The sequence below is a fragment of the Miniopterus natalensis genome, chromosome 9, assembly GCF_054644295.1.
Source record: "Miniopterus natalensis isolate mMinNat1 chromosome 9, mMinNat1.hap1, whole genome shotgun sequence".
NCBI lineage: Eukaryota > Metazoa > Chordata > Mammalia > Chiroptera > Miniopteridae > Miniopterus > Miniopterus natalensis.
In genome coordinates this window covers 21,429,773-21,443,704 of record NC_142089.1, presented here as the reverse complement: position 1 = coordinate 21,443,704, position 13,932 = coordinate 21,429,773, and the positions used below count along the sequence as shown (strand labels likewise).

The following is a 13,932-nucleotide window of genomic DNA, read 5'->3' as shown; positions in this document are numbered from 1 at the left end:
GAGTGTGTTATAAAATCTACTCAAATCTTAGTTCATTAGTACAGATAGATAATTTATAAATAAATGTTAGGTTGAACCATACAACTGCTGATATTCAACCATTTTGATCTTCAAAAATGGCAGTTATCACAGATTAATAACATATACCTGGTGGGAATATGTATGTTCTAAGTTTTTACCATTCCTGTATAAGAATAAACTTTGGAGACTCTGGCCAATGCAACTGTCCTCAGATCCCCACCCCCACACCCATAACTTAGTTCTGTACCCCAAGGAGGCTTTAAAATATTTAATTTGAATAAGTAATACATGCAAATGACATACATTCAAATAGTACTGAAGTGTGGTCAATGTAAAGTAAATCTGCCTGTCCGTCAGCTACCAGCTGTCCTTCCAGGGACAGTTTTTTTGTGCATCCTAACAGAGGAACTTTGCACCCGCGCGCAATATGTATGTGTCTCTTACAAAAATGTTAGCATACATGCACACTGTTATATACTTGCTTTTCCCATGTAAGCAACATGTCTTAGAAAATGTTCTATCTGTGCAGTTGCCTCGTTTCTATTGGCTATTTAATATTCCATTGTGTATAGTATATCAACATTTATTTAACTAGTCCTCTGTTGGTGGTGTTAACGTGGTTTCCTATCTTTTGCTGTGTTGTATAGTGGTTTTTTTTTTTAATCCTCACCTGAGGATATGTTCATTGATTTTTAAAGAGAGGGGAAGGGGGGACAGAGAGAGAGATCAATGTGAGAAACATCAATTGGTTGCCTCCTGGATCGAACCCTCAACCTTTTGGTGTACGGGATGATGCTCCAACCAACTGAGCCAGTACTAGAATAGTGTTTTACACACCTCATTTTGCAAGTATGTTTAAATACCTGTAGGATAAATTCTTAATAGTGGGTTTGCTGAGCCAAAGGGTATGTGTCAAAGGGTTTAAACACATGGATTTCATTCATCTTCATATCATTTTAAAAAAATGAATACTTCCCCCCCCTTTTCCCTCCCCTCCCCTCCCCTCCCCTCCCCTCCCCTCCCCTCCCCTCCCCTCCCGTCCCGTCCCCTCCTGTCCCCTCCCTCCCTCCCTCCCTCCCTCCCTCCCTCCCTCCCTTCCTTCCTTCCTCCCTTCCTTCCTTCCTTCCTTCCTTCCTTCCTTCCTTCCTTCCTTCCTTCCTTCCTTCCTTCCTTCCTTCCTTCCTTCCCATTCCTCCACTTCCTGAGAATTTGACTTGGGTAGTTTGTTACCCAGAACAGTTGGAATATTCTGGAACCTTAAACTTTGCAGTAGGCATGGCAGTGGCCTCTGGTGTTGCTTTCCAGAGTGGAGCCGCAGATGCCATTACGAATTCCCTGCTGAAGATCCTTTGTTTCAGCCAAGCGCCCTTCCTGTTCCACAGGCGGTCATACCAGGAGGCGCCGGCAGGTGGCAGGCAGAGCACCGCCGGTAGCCCGGCCTTGCTGCTGCTCTTCTCCAGGGAGCAGTCAGAATCAGAGCCTTTGAACTCTTTCCCAGTGACCTGCCCACCCAGCAACATGCCCAACTCAGTAGGAGTGGGGGTGGGGTTGCCTGATCCTTTCTCCCCCTGGTTTTACAGACATTTCTTAAGTGAGTAAGCTGTTTAAAATCGCCAGCAGCTGCCTTGAAGATGGGCTTCAAGAGGCCACACCTCAGGGTGATAGCCTGGTGCCTACTCCCCATCCAGGAACTAGCTGGAAGGATTTACATACCATGACCTGGGATGGCTTGGGTTTTCTTAATTGTAGGGCCCTACTTCCTGACTCTTTCAGCCAAATCTCCCACACCCTTCCCATGAATTAGGAGGTCCTCAGAAGAGGCTCTTACTCACCTCCCTCCACTCCACCCACTCTGCTCTGTTCTAGGGGAAAAAAAATGAGCCAGAGACTTGAGAGGCCATGGGGCAGAAGAAGGCTGATTCTTGGCCAGACTTCTCTGGAGCCACAAGCCCCTGGGGCCCAGTGCGCCCCAGCTGGGCCCAGGGCTCAGGCTGAGAGCACTCCCCAGCCCCCAGACCTTTGTCCCATTGAATCCCAGTTTCTCTTGCTTACCCTGTCACTGGCAGAGACCTGCCCAGCACCTCCCTCAGGCAGGGGTCTTGCCCTGTGTAGGAGAGACCAACTGGGGCTTCCAGGAATCATGGGGAAGGTAGGAGGGCACAGAACTGTGCTGGTGGGAAAAGGAAGTGGCAGCTGCAGTGGTGAGTGGTGGCCTCTTCCCAGCCACTCCACACCACCCTGCAGACTAGCCATGCTTGGGGTGCTAGCATTGGGGGGAGGAGGCTGGGAGAGGTGCTTCCCTGGAGCCCCAAAGCTCTCCTACTCCTAGTTTAGGTCCCCAGACCTTTAGGGACAGCTGGGTTTTTCTCAGGCTGGCAAAGTGATATGGGGACAGAGTGGGTGGGGACATTCAGGGCAAGGAATTTCATCCTGCCATGGGCCAGTACATTCTCTGCCAGGGTGGCTGAGGGCTCCACAGTCACTCTGCACCCCCAGTGGGGTTAACCCATGTGAGAGACAACTTGTGCTGGTGACAGCCCCAGGCCGGGGTGGGGGACTGCGGGGGTTCAGGGAAGGGCTGGCAGGAGGCCTGAGCTCCCCAGGATCATTTCCCAACAAGGCAGGAATTTGCATACTTGCTGGTTTCCCCATCAGTCTTTCAGCCTCTGGAACCAGGAAAAAAGGAGGAGGAAAGCAGGCGGGGCAGCTGCCCGCATTTGATCCCCTCTAGTGCCTCTGTGCCTGAGCTACTGTCCCAGGATCAGGTCCAGGCCCTGCCACCCTTTCCTTCACACAGCCAGCGAGGCCCTTACAGCAGCTCGTGAGGCAGGCCAGGGAGCTGGGGCTCCGGGAGGGGCGGGGAGTTGCCCAGGGCCACACAGCCAGCGAGGGGGACTGGAACCCAGGACTTCCTCCTCTCATGCTGCTGCCACTCTAACTGAAGAATTGTCAAATCTGGAGAGATGCAAGCATCATTGGGTCCCTGTTGCAGGTGGGGACACAGGCCCCATCCATAAAGGTGCTTCAGAGGGTGGGACAAGAGGTGGTGGGAAGAACTTCCCAGTTAAAAACCAACTTATGGAAGAGATGTCCTGGGCATTGGGCCTGGCAGCCTCTGAGTGGCTCTGCCCAGGAGTCAGATTGAGAAAGAGACCTGGAGGGCAGGCTGCAAGCCCTGGATGGGGCTGCCGGGAAAGCACAGGATACAAGCTCAGGCCAACAGGGCACTGAACTGGCTCAATCCTCCCCAGAGCCCAGCCCCAGCTGGCACCTGCCACATGGGCTCCGCTGCCCTTGTTGGTGCCTGTCAACAAGCTGGCAGGGACAGACTTGGCCTCCAGACATTAGCCACAGCCAGCCTGGACATGCCACCTCCTGCCCACTCCTGTAGGATCTGCCTCCCCCAACCCCCTCAAGCAGAAGCAGCAAATGACCAAGAGCAGCTCTGGTGGTCAAGGACCAAGCGTAAACTCTCAAGTCTATGGGCAAGCTGCTGGTGGGATGGGAAGAGGGGTGAAGGCACCTATTCTGCTTCCAGGCCACTGCTGAGGCCTCCCCGCCTTCATGCTCCATTGTGGTTACAGATAGAGGAGGCCTGGTAGGTGGGGCTGCTGGGTACCTGTTGCCGAGCAGGTGGGTGAGGTGGTCACATCATCACGCTGGAGGGATTCCTATGTGAATGATGTGAACAGAAGAGGGTTGTGAGGTGTGAGGCTGAGCACACCGCCTCCATCCCTCTCAGGGGCCCTCCCCTCCTAGGCTTGTGGGGCCAGGGGACCTGAACTTGAGGCCCTGCCCCAGTCCATCCCTCTCCGTGGGACCTTGGGCCCGTCACTCAGCATTGCCAGTAGCTGATAATGAACAGGACCATCCGGTATGTTAGCTTCCTGTCCCATAAAAACAAACAAAGGCCCATAAATAGCCTTTTAACCTGGAGTACACTTCTTGATTGGGAAAAATTTTTTTATAAATAAGGCAGTGGTATTTCTTTGTGCAAATAAACTTCCCATGAAGGCCGGAAGCTGCAGGCCCGGGGTACCTTGATGCCGCACGCTGTGGATTGCACACAGATCCCTGCCTTAGTGCGGGCAGCTAAGGAAGGTTCGGCGTGGACGGGGTGGGGGCCCAGTGGCATTTTCTTCAACACGCTGCACAGCTGTTCTGTGGTAAAGCAGTTTCTTAAAAATATATATAGAGATGCTATAAAAGCTTCACAAACAATAAGCACAAATTAGGTGAGATGTTCAAAGATATAATGATTAAAACTGTATTTTTTCCACTTCCCCTGCTGATGGCATTTGTTTGGGGATCATCTGACAGCCCAGCTTTTCACTTAAAATAGTTAACATTTATACCTCATTTCTTTATCTGCAAAAAAAAAAAAAAAGAGAGAGAGAGAGATGCATATTCCTGCGTGACCTCTTTCCTTCTAGGGGCAGATGGAAAGGTTGAGATGGTAGGTGGAAGTGAACAGAACCCACCCAGAGCAACACCAGAGGCCCTTCAATGAGCACTTACTATGTGCCAGGCATTGGGTTACACACCCAGCATGTCCAGCATGACCTCATGTACTCATTACAACCCTGTTCAGTAGGTACCATGATTATCCCCACTTCATAGATGAGGAAACTGAGACCCAGAGTAGTCACTTGCCCCAGGTGACATAATCTGTGGCAGAGCCAGTTGAATTTGGGGACCAGGACCTCTATCTCCCCCCTTGGGTTACCCTGGCATTGCCTTTCCAGGCTGCTTCTGCCCCAGTACACCCTGCTCTGTCTGCTCTGACTGCACAATCTCTAGGAGGACAGGGCCAGAGCCTGAGGGCTCCCCCACACCCACTCCACCCAGCTCCCATGGAAGCTATTTTCTCAGCCAGGTAGTTTCCCATCTCCAGTTCTGGTCACAGGACAGAAAAAGGGAAGCTTTCCCCCCACCCTCCCACATCTCAGGACTCCAGGCTCTTTTACACTTCTGCTTCCCACCTTCCCCACCCCTGCCTGTGTCCAGGGCCTCAGCAAGAATGCCTCTGTCCCAAAGGGAATGAGCACTCTTGGTGGAGCTTGGCAGGTCCGTGTGTACACCTCTGACCTCCCCTCACCCAACAGCCAGCTCAAGCTGCAAGCTTGACCATCATAACAAAGACCATCATCTCTTAAAGGGGCTCACATTATACTTTATTGATGTCAGGGAGGCAAGAACTTTCCACTTAACATATTAACATTACACATGTCTCCCCCCACCTGTGGGGAAGGGTGAGATGACTCCAAGTGCAGAGAATGGGGGAGGAAGAGAGGGCAGGGGCAGAGGGTTCTTGACCCCTGGCAGGGGTGATGGGATAGGAGAACTGAGTGGATAGAAGGTGGGTTATTAAGAAGCATCTTGCTTACTAACATGAAGCCTCATGCCCGAGAGAGGGCATGGATGAGGCCTCATTGGCTTAGAGGAGGGGCCCTTGGAGGGCAGGCACACGGTGCCCAACTAGCCAGCCAAGGCCGGCATCCCAGGGACGGGGCGGAGGTGGGGGGCCGTGCACAGGGCCCCCAGCCCAGGCCTCTGCTCCCCAGGCCTTCCTCCCCGCCCTCTGAGAGAAAGGGTTTGGGCTTTAGCCACGGACTGACGGCCGTTACCGGCAGCGTCTCCTTAAACTACAGAGATACAATGTGTATCAACAGGGTGATCGCTTCTGAGCCACTCAGGCAGACAGCTAAAGGTGCCGAGTGGGTCAGAACCAATCCTACAGTATCTTTGGTTTGTGGGTTCCCTTCCCTACTTTAATCCTCCCTCTGTCCAGCCTCCAGGGTGGGCCTTGGGGCTGGGAACCAGCTGTTCCATGGCCTGCAGCCCAGCCACAGAGGGCCACCAGGGCCCCCTATTCACCAAGGTGCTGGGACTTGTAGGAGAGGATCTCAGCAGCCAGCTGCTGGGGGTCCAGGAGCTGTGGGAAGCGCCCCATCACAGCCTCAACCAGGCGTGGGGGGAAGACACCACACAGCTTGGTATACACACTGGCTCGCTCCTTGGCCAGGCTGCCTGCCCCACCCCATGGGCCCCTGTCAGCCCCTGGGCTCGGCACCTGGGGCTCCCGGAGGACTGGGGTGGGCTGGGGCAGCTGGTATGGCTCAGACCAGTACTCTCGAGGTGGAAAGGCAGCGGGTGGGGGTGCATAGTCGGCAGGGACACTGAAGTGGCCAGAGCCCACGGCCCGTCCGAGGGCAGGGAAGGCTGGAGTGGTTGGGAGCTCAGCCCCGTAGGGGTTGTAGCCAGTGTAAGGGCCCCGAAGGGGGCCCGACTCGCCAGAGCCCCCTCCTCGACCCCCCCACAGTTCTGACATCTGGCTCTCCAGGGAGCCGATGCCTGAGTCCAGGCAGTCCTGGGATGTATATGGGAGTGAGTCCAGGGTCTGTGGGAACCAGTCGGTGGGCCCAAAGCTGCCACCACTGCTTCCACTAGGTGGAAGGCTCCTGCCCGTGGTCGCTGGGACAAAGGTCTGTGGTAGAACCTCTTGGTGGGGTCCTGGGGGTGCCTGGGCTCCTAGTTTCTTCCCTTCCAGGCTGCACTGCTTATGCTCTGTGGACAGAGAGCCAGGCTGAGGTGGAGGTGAAGGCCGCCGGCTACTTCTGTCTTTGCCAGGGGCCCTAGGGGGCAAGAGGCGGGCATTGGCACGGAGCTCATCTGCCACGGAGCGCTGGGGACGGCTTGGTCGCTCAGGGTGGAAGAACCGACACTTGATCCCGTAGGTGCACTTCCTCCCTGGAGAGAAGGAAGGGGGGTTCTGAGCAGGGGATCTTGATGACCAGGGGTGGCACAGGAAACTTGGGGGTGGGTGGTCCCGAGAGGAAGAACTTGAGCCCAGGCCAACTTAGGTGAGAGGAAGGGGAAGGAGTAAGGAGGGTCAGAGAGGGTGGAGCTGGTTCTCTTACCATAGGGACATGGCTGCTTCCTGTGCTCGGCTGTGAGTGGCTTCTTACGCAGGAAGTTGTCCAGGCTCGGCCCGTGACGGCCCAAAGGGTCATCGGGGGGCATAAACCTGCAGAATAGGTGGGAGATATGAGGGGGACTTCCAAGTGCCGGGAGGGGGCTGGACAGTGGTAAGCCTCACTCGGAATTATAGGAGGGCAGCTCCTAAATCTGGTGCCCATCCAGCAGGACGTCCCTGGGCAACCCTCATGCTGGGAGCTCTCTGAGGCCATAGGTAGGCGGGCAACCTGAAAATCTGAATCGAATGCTGCGTCCACTGGCCTCTGGTCAGAGATTTAGTGCTGGGAATCGGAAGGCTCTCTTGGAACCACTGACCACATCCTTGAAGGAGGATTTTACAAAAACGCTACAGCTCTGTCAAAACCCCCTGCATCAGCCGGGTCCCAGCCTGACCCTTCTTAGGCAGTGCTGTGTCCATCTCCCTAGCAAAGCTGCCTGGATCGGCCGGTGGAGCCCCCCTCCCCCAGGCGGGAACGCACTTGTCATTGACGAAGGAGTACATGAGTAGCCGCTCCTCGATGAAACGCTTCCACTCCTGCCGCTCGCCCTGGAGGTCCCGGTACGTGTCATTGGAGACCACCACCCCATCAGACTCGTAGGCCAGTTTCACGATGAAGCGGTCATCATAGCACACCACACGTTTGCCGCCCACGCGCCGCGACGGTGTGAACACCAGGATCTTCTTTTTCTCCAGTTCTCGCAGGATGTGCTGGTCTGGGAGGCAGCAGGGGCACAGGTCAGAGCCCAGACTGGACCCAAAGCCAGGCCCACTGGGCTCCCTAACCTGGTGGCTGGCACAGGAGCTCCTGCCTCCGGGGAAGGAAGCGACTCTGCTGAGGCCACTGCCACACTTCAGCCCCTCACCTGGGCCTTGTACACAGTCTGCTGCCTAAAAATCAAGAATGCCTGAGAATGGGCCTGTAGGTCCACTCAGCAAAGGCTCCAGAGCACAGAACTGGGGCCTGTCCTTCTCTCCTTCTGGACATCAGGTATGTTCATGCCACAGAGGGGCCTGGCTTTGGTGCCCACCCAGCTGGTCCCGCAGGGGTCTGTGAATGAGCCCCAGCTTGAGCTGGGGCAGGACATGTGTCTTGGCTCTGTCTCTTGTGTAGCCAGGACAAAGCTACAAGAGCCCATCCAGAAGGGGCCACTTCTCCTACAGTGGGTGGCCTCAGCCAGCCTGTCCCCAGATCTCAAGACTTCTAGGGAAATAAACCCAGGGTTTACTCCCAAACGTTAGGGGGCTCTTGTTAAAAGAACAGTGGTTAATAGCTAGCATTTACTGAGCATTTACTATGTGCCAGGCACCTTTCTGAGCACTTATCACGCATTAACTCATGTGATCCTCACAATAGCCCTGTGAGATTATCAGCCCCCACCCCCGTCTCAGATGAGGAGCAAGTGACTCCAAGTGAGGTGCCCAGAAGGGACAGAGCCAGGATTCCAGAGCCCGTGGGCTCAGCCACCCACTATGCTGCCCCTGTACCACTGGGGATGCGGAGAGGGCGTCCCACCGTTAGCTGAGGGACGTACCCAGTACTCAGAGGCAGAGCTGCACAAGATGACCTCAAATGACCACTGCTCAGAGCAGGGACGCTGAGGACAGCACAAGCCAAGAAAAGAAATGCTGGTCCCTGCTTGAGGCCTAGAAGTTGTCGGTCACACACAAAGGGTCTGTTCCGGGGAGAACCAGGGCTCCTGGGGCAGCAAGACCACCCTGTTCCGGAGGTGTTCCTCACCTGTGATGGGCACATCGGGCCGAGGCTGCTCCTTTCTCCAGGATGGTACAAACACTGTGATGTCTGTGTGGCCCCGCTCCAGAAACCAGTTCACGGCCAGCAGGATGCCCCGGCAGGAGAAGACCTCCTTGTTCCCGTGGCTGCAGGGGAGGAGAGGGGAGGGGGGTCAGCCTAGGCAGGAGGGATGTGGTCACACTCCAGCCCCTACCCTGGCTCAGCCCACCACCCTCTGGCTGGGGGCCCAAGGCCTGCATTCCCTCCCGGTTCCCACAGCGCCCAGGATGGCCAGACTTGGGACTTTCCCTGAGGTTCCATCTCCCAACAGTGAGGAAACGCCCAGGAATCTGGCAGCACTCGCTCCCCACGTGGGGGAGGGTCAGGCTGCTTGCAACACACCTGGGGGTGGGGGAAAAGGCACCAGAGACTTCTGGTTCCTGCCCCACCCGGGGGTGCTGGGACCAAGGGGACACAGATGTACACAAGCAGACTGAGTCACCATCCCTCCCTCGTCCAGAGTGGGGGTGGGGAAGGCACCCGCCCACTAACAGAAGAGAAACCAGATTGCTCCGGATTAAAGCTGGATTAAAGTTCAGTCCTGTTCTAAACTCAGGGGCTGGGACAGAGGAAAGCGAAGGGGAGCGCAGCAGCAGACGGAGGAGGCTGCGAGGAGCCTTTCGGTTTGGTTTGAAAGTGAAAGGATACTTACTGCTTTTCCTCTCAAGACCGCCAATTCCCCAAAATGCCTAGGGTGCCCTGCCCTCTGTCTACCCCTCTCAAAAGGGCATGACCTGAGGCAGACTGTCCAGAGCAGCAGACTCTGGGAGCAGGAAAGCTGGGGCTCAGGACATGCCCCTGCCATGGTCTCATGACCAGACCTCACTCCATGTAGCTGGATCCAGATAAAGCCCTGAGATGCTGCTGGGTTGCTCTGGCTCAGTCTCTCTATCTGAAAAATGGGCCTGGCCATCTGTAGACTCCTTAAGAAGAGCCCATATCAGTGGGACAACTTTTCTGTTTGCTTGACCCAAAGAAAAGAGGAGGTTCTCGTTGGATTCCTGGGGGGATGGAAGGGGATGGGGGCTTGCAGGTTATACTGGGTGGGGTGGAAGGGCTCTGGACCAGGCTGAGGGGCTGGAAAAGGCCAGCTGGGGATCCCGCCCCAACACTGCTGCCCCTCCCTAATCCCTCAGTGAACAACTCAGACTCTCATATTTGGCAAATTAAACAGAATAAACGTTACACAAAAGAGGCAAGTCCATGGCCGACCACATCCTGCGGGTGGCTTTGGGGGGGGGGGGGTGATAGCTGCAGCCACAAGAGGAGGTAGAGGAGGAGGCAGGGCAGCTGGGGGGCACAGAAGCTGTCTGGGGGTGAGGCTGGGACTCCCGGGTCTGAAGGTCTCTGTAAACTGTAGGGGAGACAAAGTCCAGCCTGAAGGCAGGGCTCATCCCCGCCAGGTAAATCCGCCGGCAAGTTTATGATAAAAGTTAACATTTACTGAGCGCTCTGAGCCAGGCCCTGATCTCTGTGCTTAACAGAGAACCATCAGCAACCCTCCTGGCATTCAAGGCTCCCTTCCCCTTTGTTCAGGTGAAAAAATTGGTCCAAGAGGGCGACTAGTTGCCAGCATCATATAGTAGCAACTGAGGAACAGAGATGCAAGCCCAGAGCCTGTGCTCATAACCACTATGCTGATGCTCAGACAGCTGCCAACCCTGACGGTGGGGATGGAGCAGGGAGCAGCGGGTACCAGCTCCTATCAGAGGCCAGATGCATCACACACCTCCTTCCTTCACCTTACCAAAGCTAGCTGCAGTGAAGGAAAAACCGAGGCTCTGAGACTCATCTAAGATCCCCCGGCTAGTGAGACGAGACAGAACCCAAGTCTGGGGCCACTGGATTGCCTTCCTGTCCCCAACAGCAAGATCTGAAGTTTACTTAGGAATAAAAAGCTCCACACTTGACTTTGAACAAAGTGTTAGGAGGGAGGGGCAGGCTGGGGACAGGAATAATGACACAATCTGGCAAACTTCTCCTCTATCAGGTCCCATGTGAGGTGTCACCACCTCTGAGAAGCCTTTCCTGACCTTCCAGGATGGGTCAAGGCCCTTGGTCTGTCCTCATAATGCACACTGCAGTGAGGTACTAAGTTGGCTGTATGGAGGCACTCCTGGCCTGGGAGGGCAGTACTTGGTGCTCTGCTCCCCCCATCACAGCACTCCCTTCCCTGGGCCTTCTGCTCTATCTTCCCAACACCCCAGGGGTGTGATCATCTCTGGCTTGGTTTCCTCTCTTAGGTATGCAGTCTGCACATGCATCCACCTACTCCTCCTATACACACGTGCATACATGCATATGCCCCATCCTAGGCTAGCATCTTCAAGCCCTGGGACTCACTGGGATGCCAGGGCTTCCAGGACAGCCTACTGCCTCTGGGCATCAAAAACCTTGGCTGGGGACAAGTCTGCTCTCAGCAGCCCTAACCTTAAGAATATTTCCCGGGCAGGTAATCAGAGCCTTACTTTGGGCAGAAGTAGACCACCAGGTACTGCCCTCCAGGCTGGAAATGCCTCCCTACAGCTAGCTTCAGTCCCTCTCCTAGCAATGGAGGAAGCTCTGCCAGCACAGGAAAACTAGACATCCTCCCACCTCCACCGCAGTCCTGTTTACCCAGAAGGTCAGGGCCCCTCCGCCTGGCTAACTAGACATGGGTAAGAGGCTCCAGCTCAGCGGCTCCCACCCTAGCAAAGAGGGCAGGGTTAAACCAGGCTACCCAGGTGAAAAGATCTGCCAGGGCTGGGCCCAGCTAGAGAAAAATTCCCTTAGAAGGAAACAGAGGTGAATTTCCCCACAATTTGCATATGGTGGGGGCTGGCCCGCCTGCCCCTGTGGGGGAGGGGCAGCAGGGCAGGAACCTAGAAACAGCTGAGACAGGAAGTCTGAGGCTGGAATTCCCCTCCAGCTACGGCCTGAGCTCAGAAACCCCCAGCAGCTCGGCCTCTCCAGCCAGCTCCCCCGGCCATCCACCTCCATCTGCCCCTCCTCCCTCCCAGGCCCCTCCTTCTGCCAGGATACAAACACACACAGCACATGGTTGCCGCTGCGTTCAGCACTCCGACCCAAGCTCCCAGAGGAAGGAGTCACAGACCCATCCCAGCCACACGCTGATGGAGCCTGAGAGGGCACCCCTAACTTTCAAAGCACAGGCTGTGACCAGCTGCCACTGGCATGTGGGAGCCAGTTTTACCCAACCTTCCACCCATTTCAGATATGGGAAGACTGACCTAAAGACAGCTAACCTGGGCCAGGACCAACCAGACAGCTGACTTGACCCAGATGGGTAGGGGGAGGGACTGAGGGGGCCAAGGGGTCTCTCAAGCAGCACACATGGGAGATCCTCGAGGGCAGCCAGTACCCCACCCATGTCTGGGGTCTCCCCATTCACACCCACAGGAACTTTTCCTTGTGAACAATCCATCTGCCAGCCCTGATTCACCAGCCCTCATTGGAGGGACTGGAAGAAAGCAGGATCCAGGGACAAGCCTGGCCCCATCCCACCCCATTCCTTGTTAAAGCCTACATGGGGGGAAGGGGTACTGGGGTGGAGTCCTGGATCTGGCCCCATGGAGCCCCCAGAACCCAGTCCAGTCCAGGTGGCTCCAGCTGAATTAGAATGGACCCAAGTCACAGCTCACCTGAAGCCAAAGCATTAGGTCACGCCCCCTCATCGAGCCAGATCCTCGAGGTCACCCTTGGTCACAGCTATCAAGAGCTGGGCCTGCTTCCACAGGAGCCCAGATCTGAGACAACAAGGTGCCAGAAGCCCAGACCCAAATAATTGTAATATCAACTACTGCTGTTTCCTGAGTAGTTACGCTGTCTAGGTACTGCGTGGACTCCTTACAACCACCACCTGAGGGGTTGGGTTAGCCTTGTCTTGCAGATGAAGAAAGGCGGCTCAGCAAGGGTAAGGGACTCCAGGCCCTCTGTGAGTGAGCTGGAGGCCAGTCTCACCCCTGCCACTGTACTGCCTCGAGGCATGGGAGAGGGTCTCAGACTGAGAGTGTTGGCCCTCGGGAAGGCACAAACAGCACAAGGTGAGCTCTGGAGACAGAGGACCCAAGTTCCAATCTTTGCTCTACTGCTCCCCAGTAGTGTGACCCCAGCAAGTCTTTGAGCCTCCGTTCTCATCCCTAAAACATTCCTAGCAAAACCACTTCCAAGAAGCCACGATGATTATGGGAGCTTCCTGGCACACAGTAGGGCCTCAGTGAAGAAGGGCTTTGCCCTCCTCTAGACTAGTGTGTGAGAAGAGGTCAAACTCTTTCCTGAAGGCCCCTCTACCAGGGGGGCAGACACAGGGCCACCATTCCCGGCCACGTCTTGGCTGCAAAAGTGACACGTACCTCATGGCCACATTACTCCCGTCGATGACCACGGGCCTCAGGTCACTGCCCTCCTTGTCTTCCTCTAGGGGTGAGGGCTCCAGGGTGGGAGGCTTGGGGGTGCCCCCACCCCGGGGGACCAGAGGAAGCTGAGGACAGGGGTCCGGAGAGGCCTGGCGCTCCCGCTCAGGTGCTGACCCATGTTTCACTAGCTCGCCCAGCACTGTGTTGGTGTCTGCGTGGACCCCCAGCTTCTGCAGGACGCTGTGGATCTCAGCAGATGAGTAGCCCAGCTTTCGGAAGAAGTCCACCTTCATCTGCAGCTCGGCAGCAGAGGCCTCCTCAGTGGGGGGCTTCTGGGCTGACCTGGGGATAACTTGGCAGCTGTGGCTGTCTTCAGGTTCCCACAGACTCATGGTGGGGGCTGGCTTCCTGGGTGGGCCTCTCTCCACCACCATTCACAGATCAGACTGGTGGAAGGCACCTGTCACAGCTCCTGGTAGGAAAAACACAGGGTTAGGGAGGGGGAATGGCTCTCTTCCATCCCTCTCCAGCCCCGCCCCATCCAACAGGATGAGGCAACACTGGTGGCACTATACATACATCTGTTAGTCCTCTCAAAAGCTCTCCTAGCTAGGGATCGCCATTCCCAAGGATGAAACAGGGCCACAGACACTAAGAACTTGCTCAAGGTCATCCAGCTGATTGGCTGGTGTCCCAAGGATTTGAACTTAGGCAGTCTGACTCCACCTCCTACCCCAAGCTCAGACCCAGATGTCCCGGGAGGCCACAGAAAACCTCGCCGCGCC

The 13,932-nt window shown here is 55.7% G+C and overlaps 1 protein-coding gene across 1 annotated transcript; it reads right to left on the bottom strand.

The window, feature by feature from the left end:
* Nucleotides 1–5,711: 5,711 nt before the first annotated feature.
* ZC3H12A (zinc finger CCCH-type containing 12A) lies at nucleotides 5,712–13,580 on the bottom strand. Its single transcript, XM_016219959.2, has 5 exons — nucleotides 13,145–13,580; nucleotides 8,739–8,878; nucleotides 7,479–7,713; nucleotides 6,942–7,048; nucleotides 5,712–6,771 (listed from the first exon to the last, which is right to left on the bottom strand). Exons 1-5 carry the CDS (start codon nucleotides 13,537–13,539, stop codon nucleotides 5,891–5,893), a joined length of 1,758 nt encoding a protein of 585 aa, XP_016075445.1. The 5' UTR covers nucleotides 13,540–13,580; the 3' UTR covers nucleotides 5,712–5,890.
* Nucleotides 13,581–13,932: the final 352 nt, after the last annotated feature.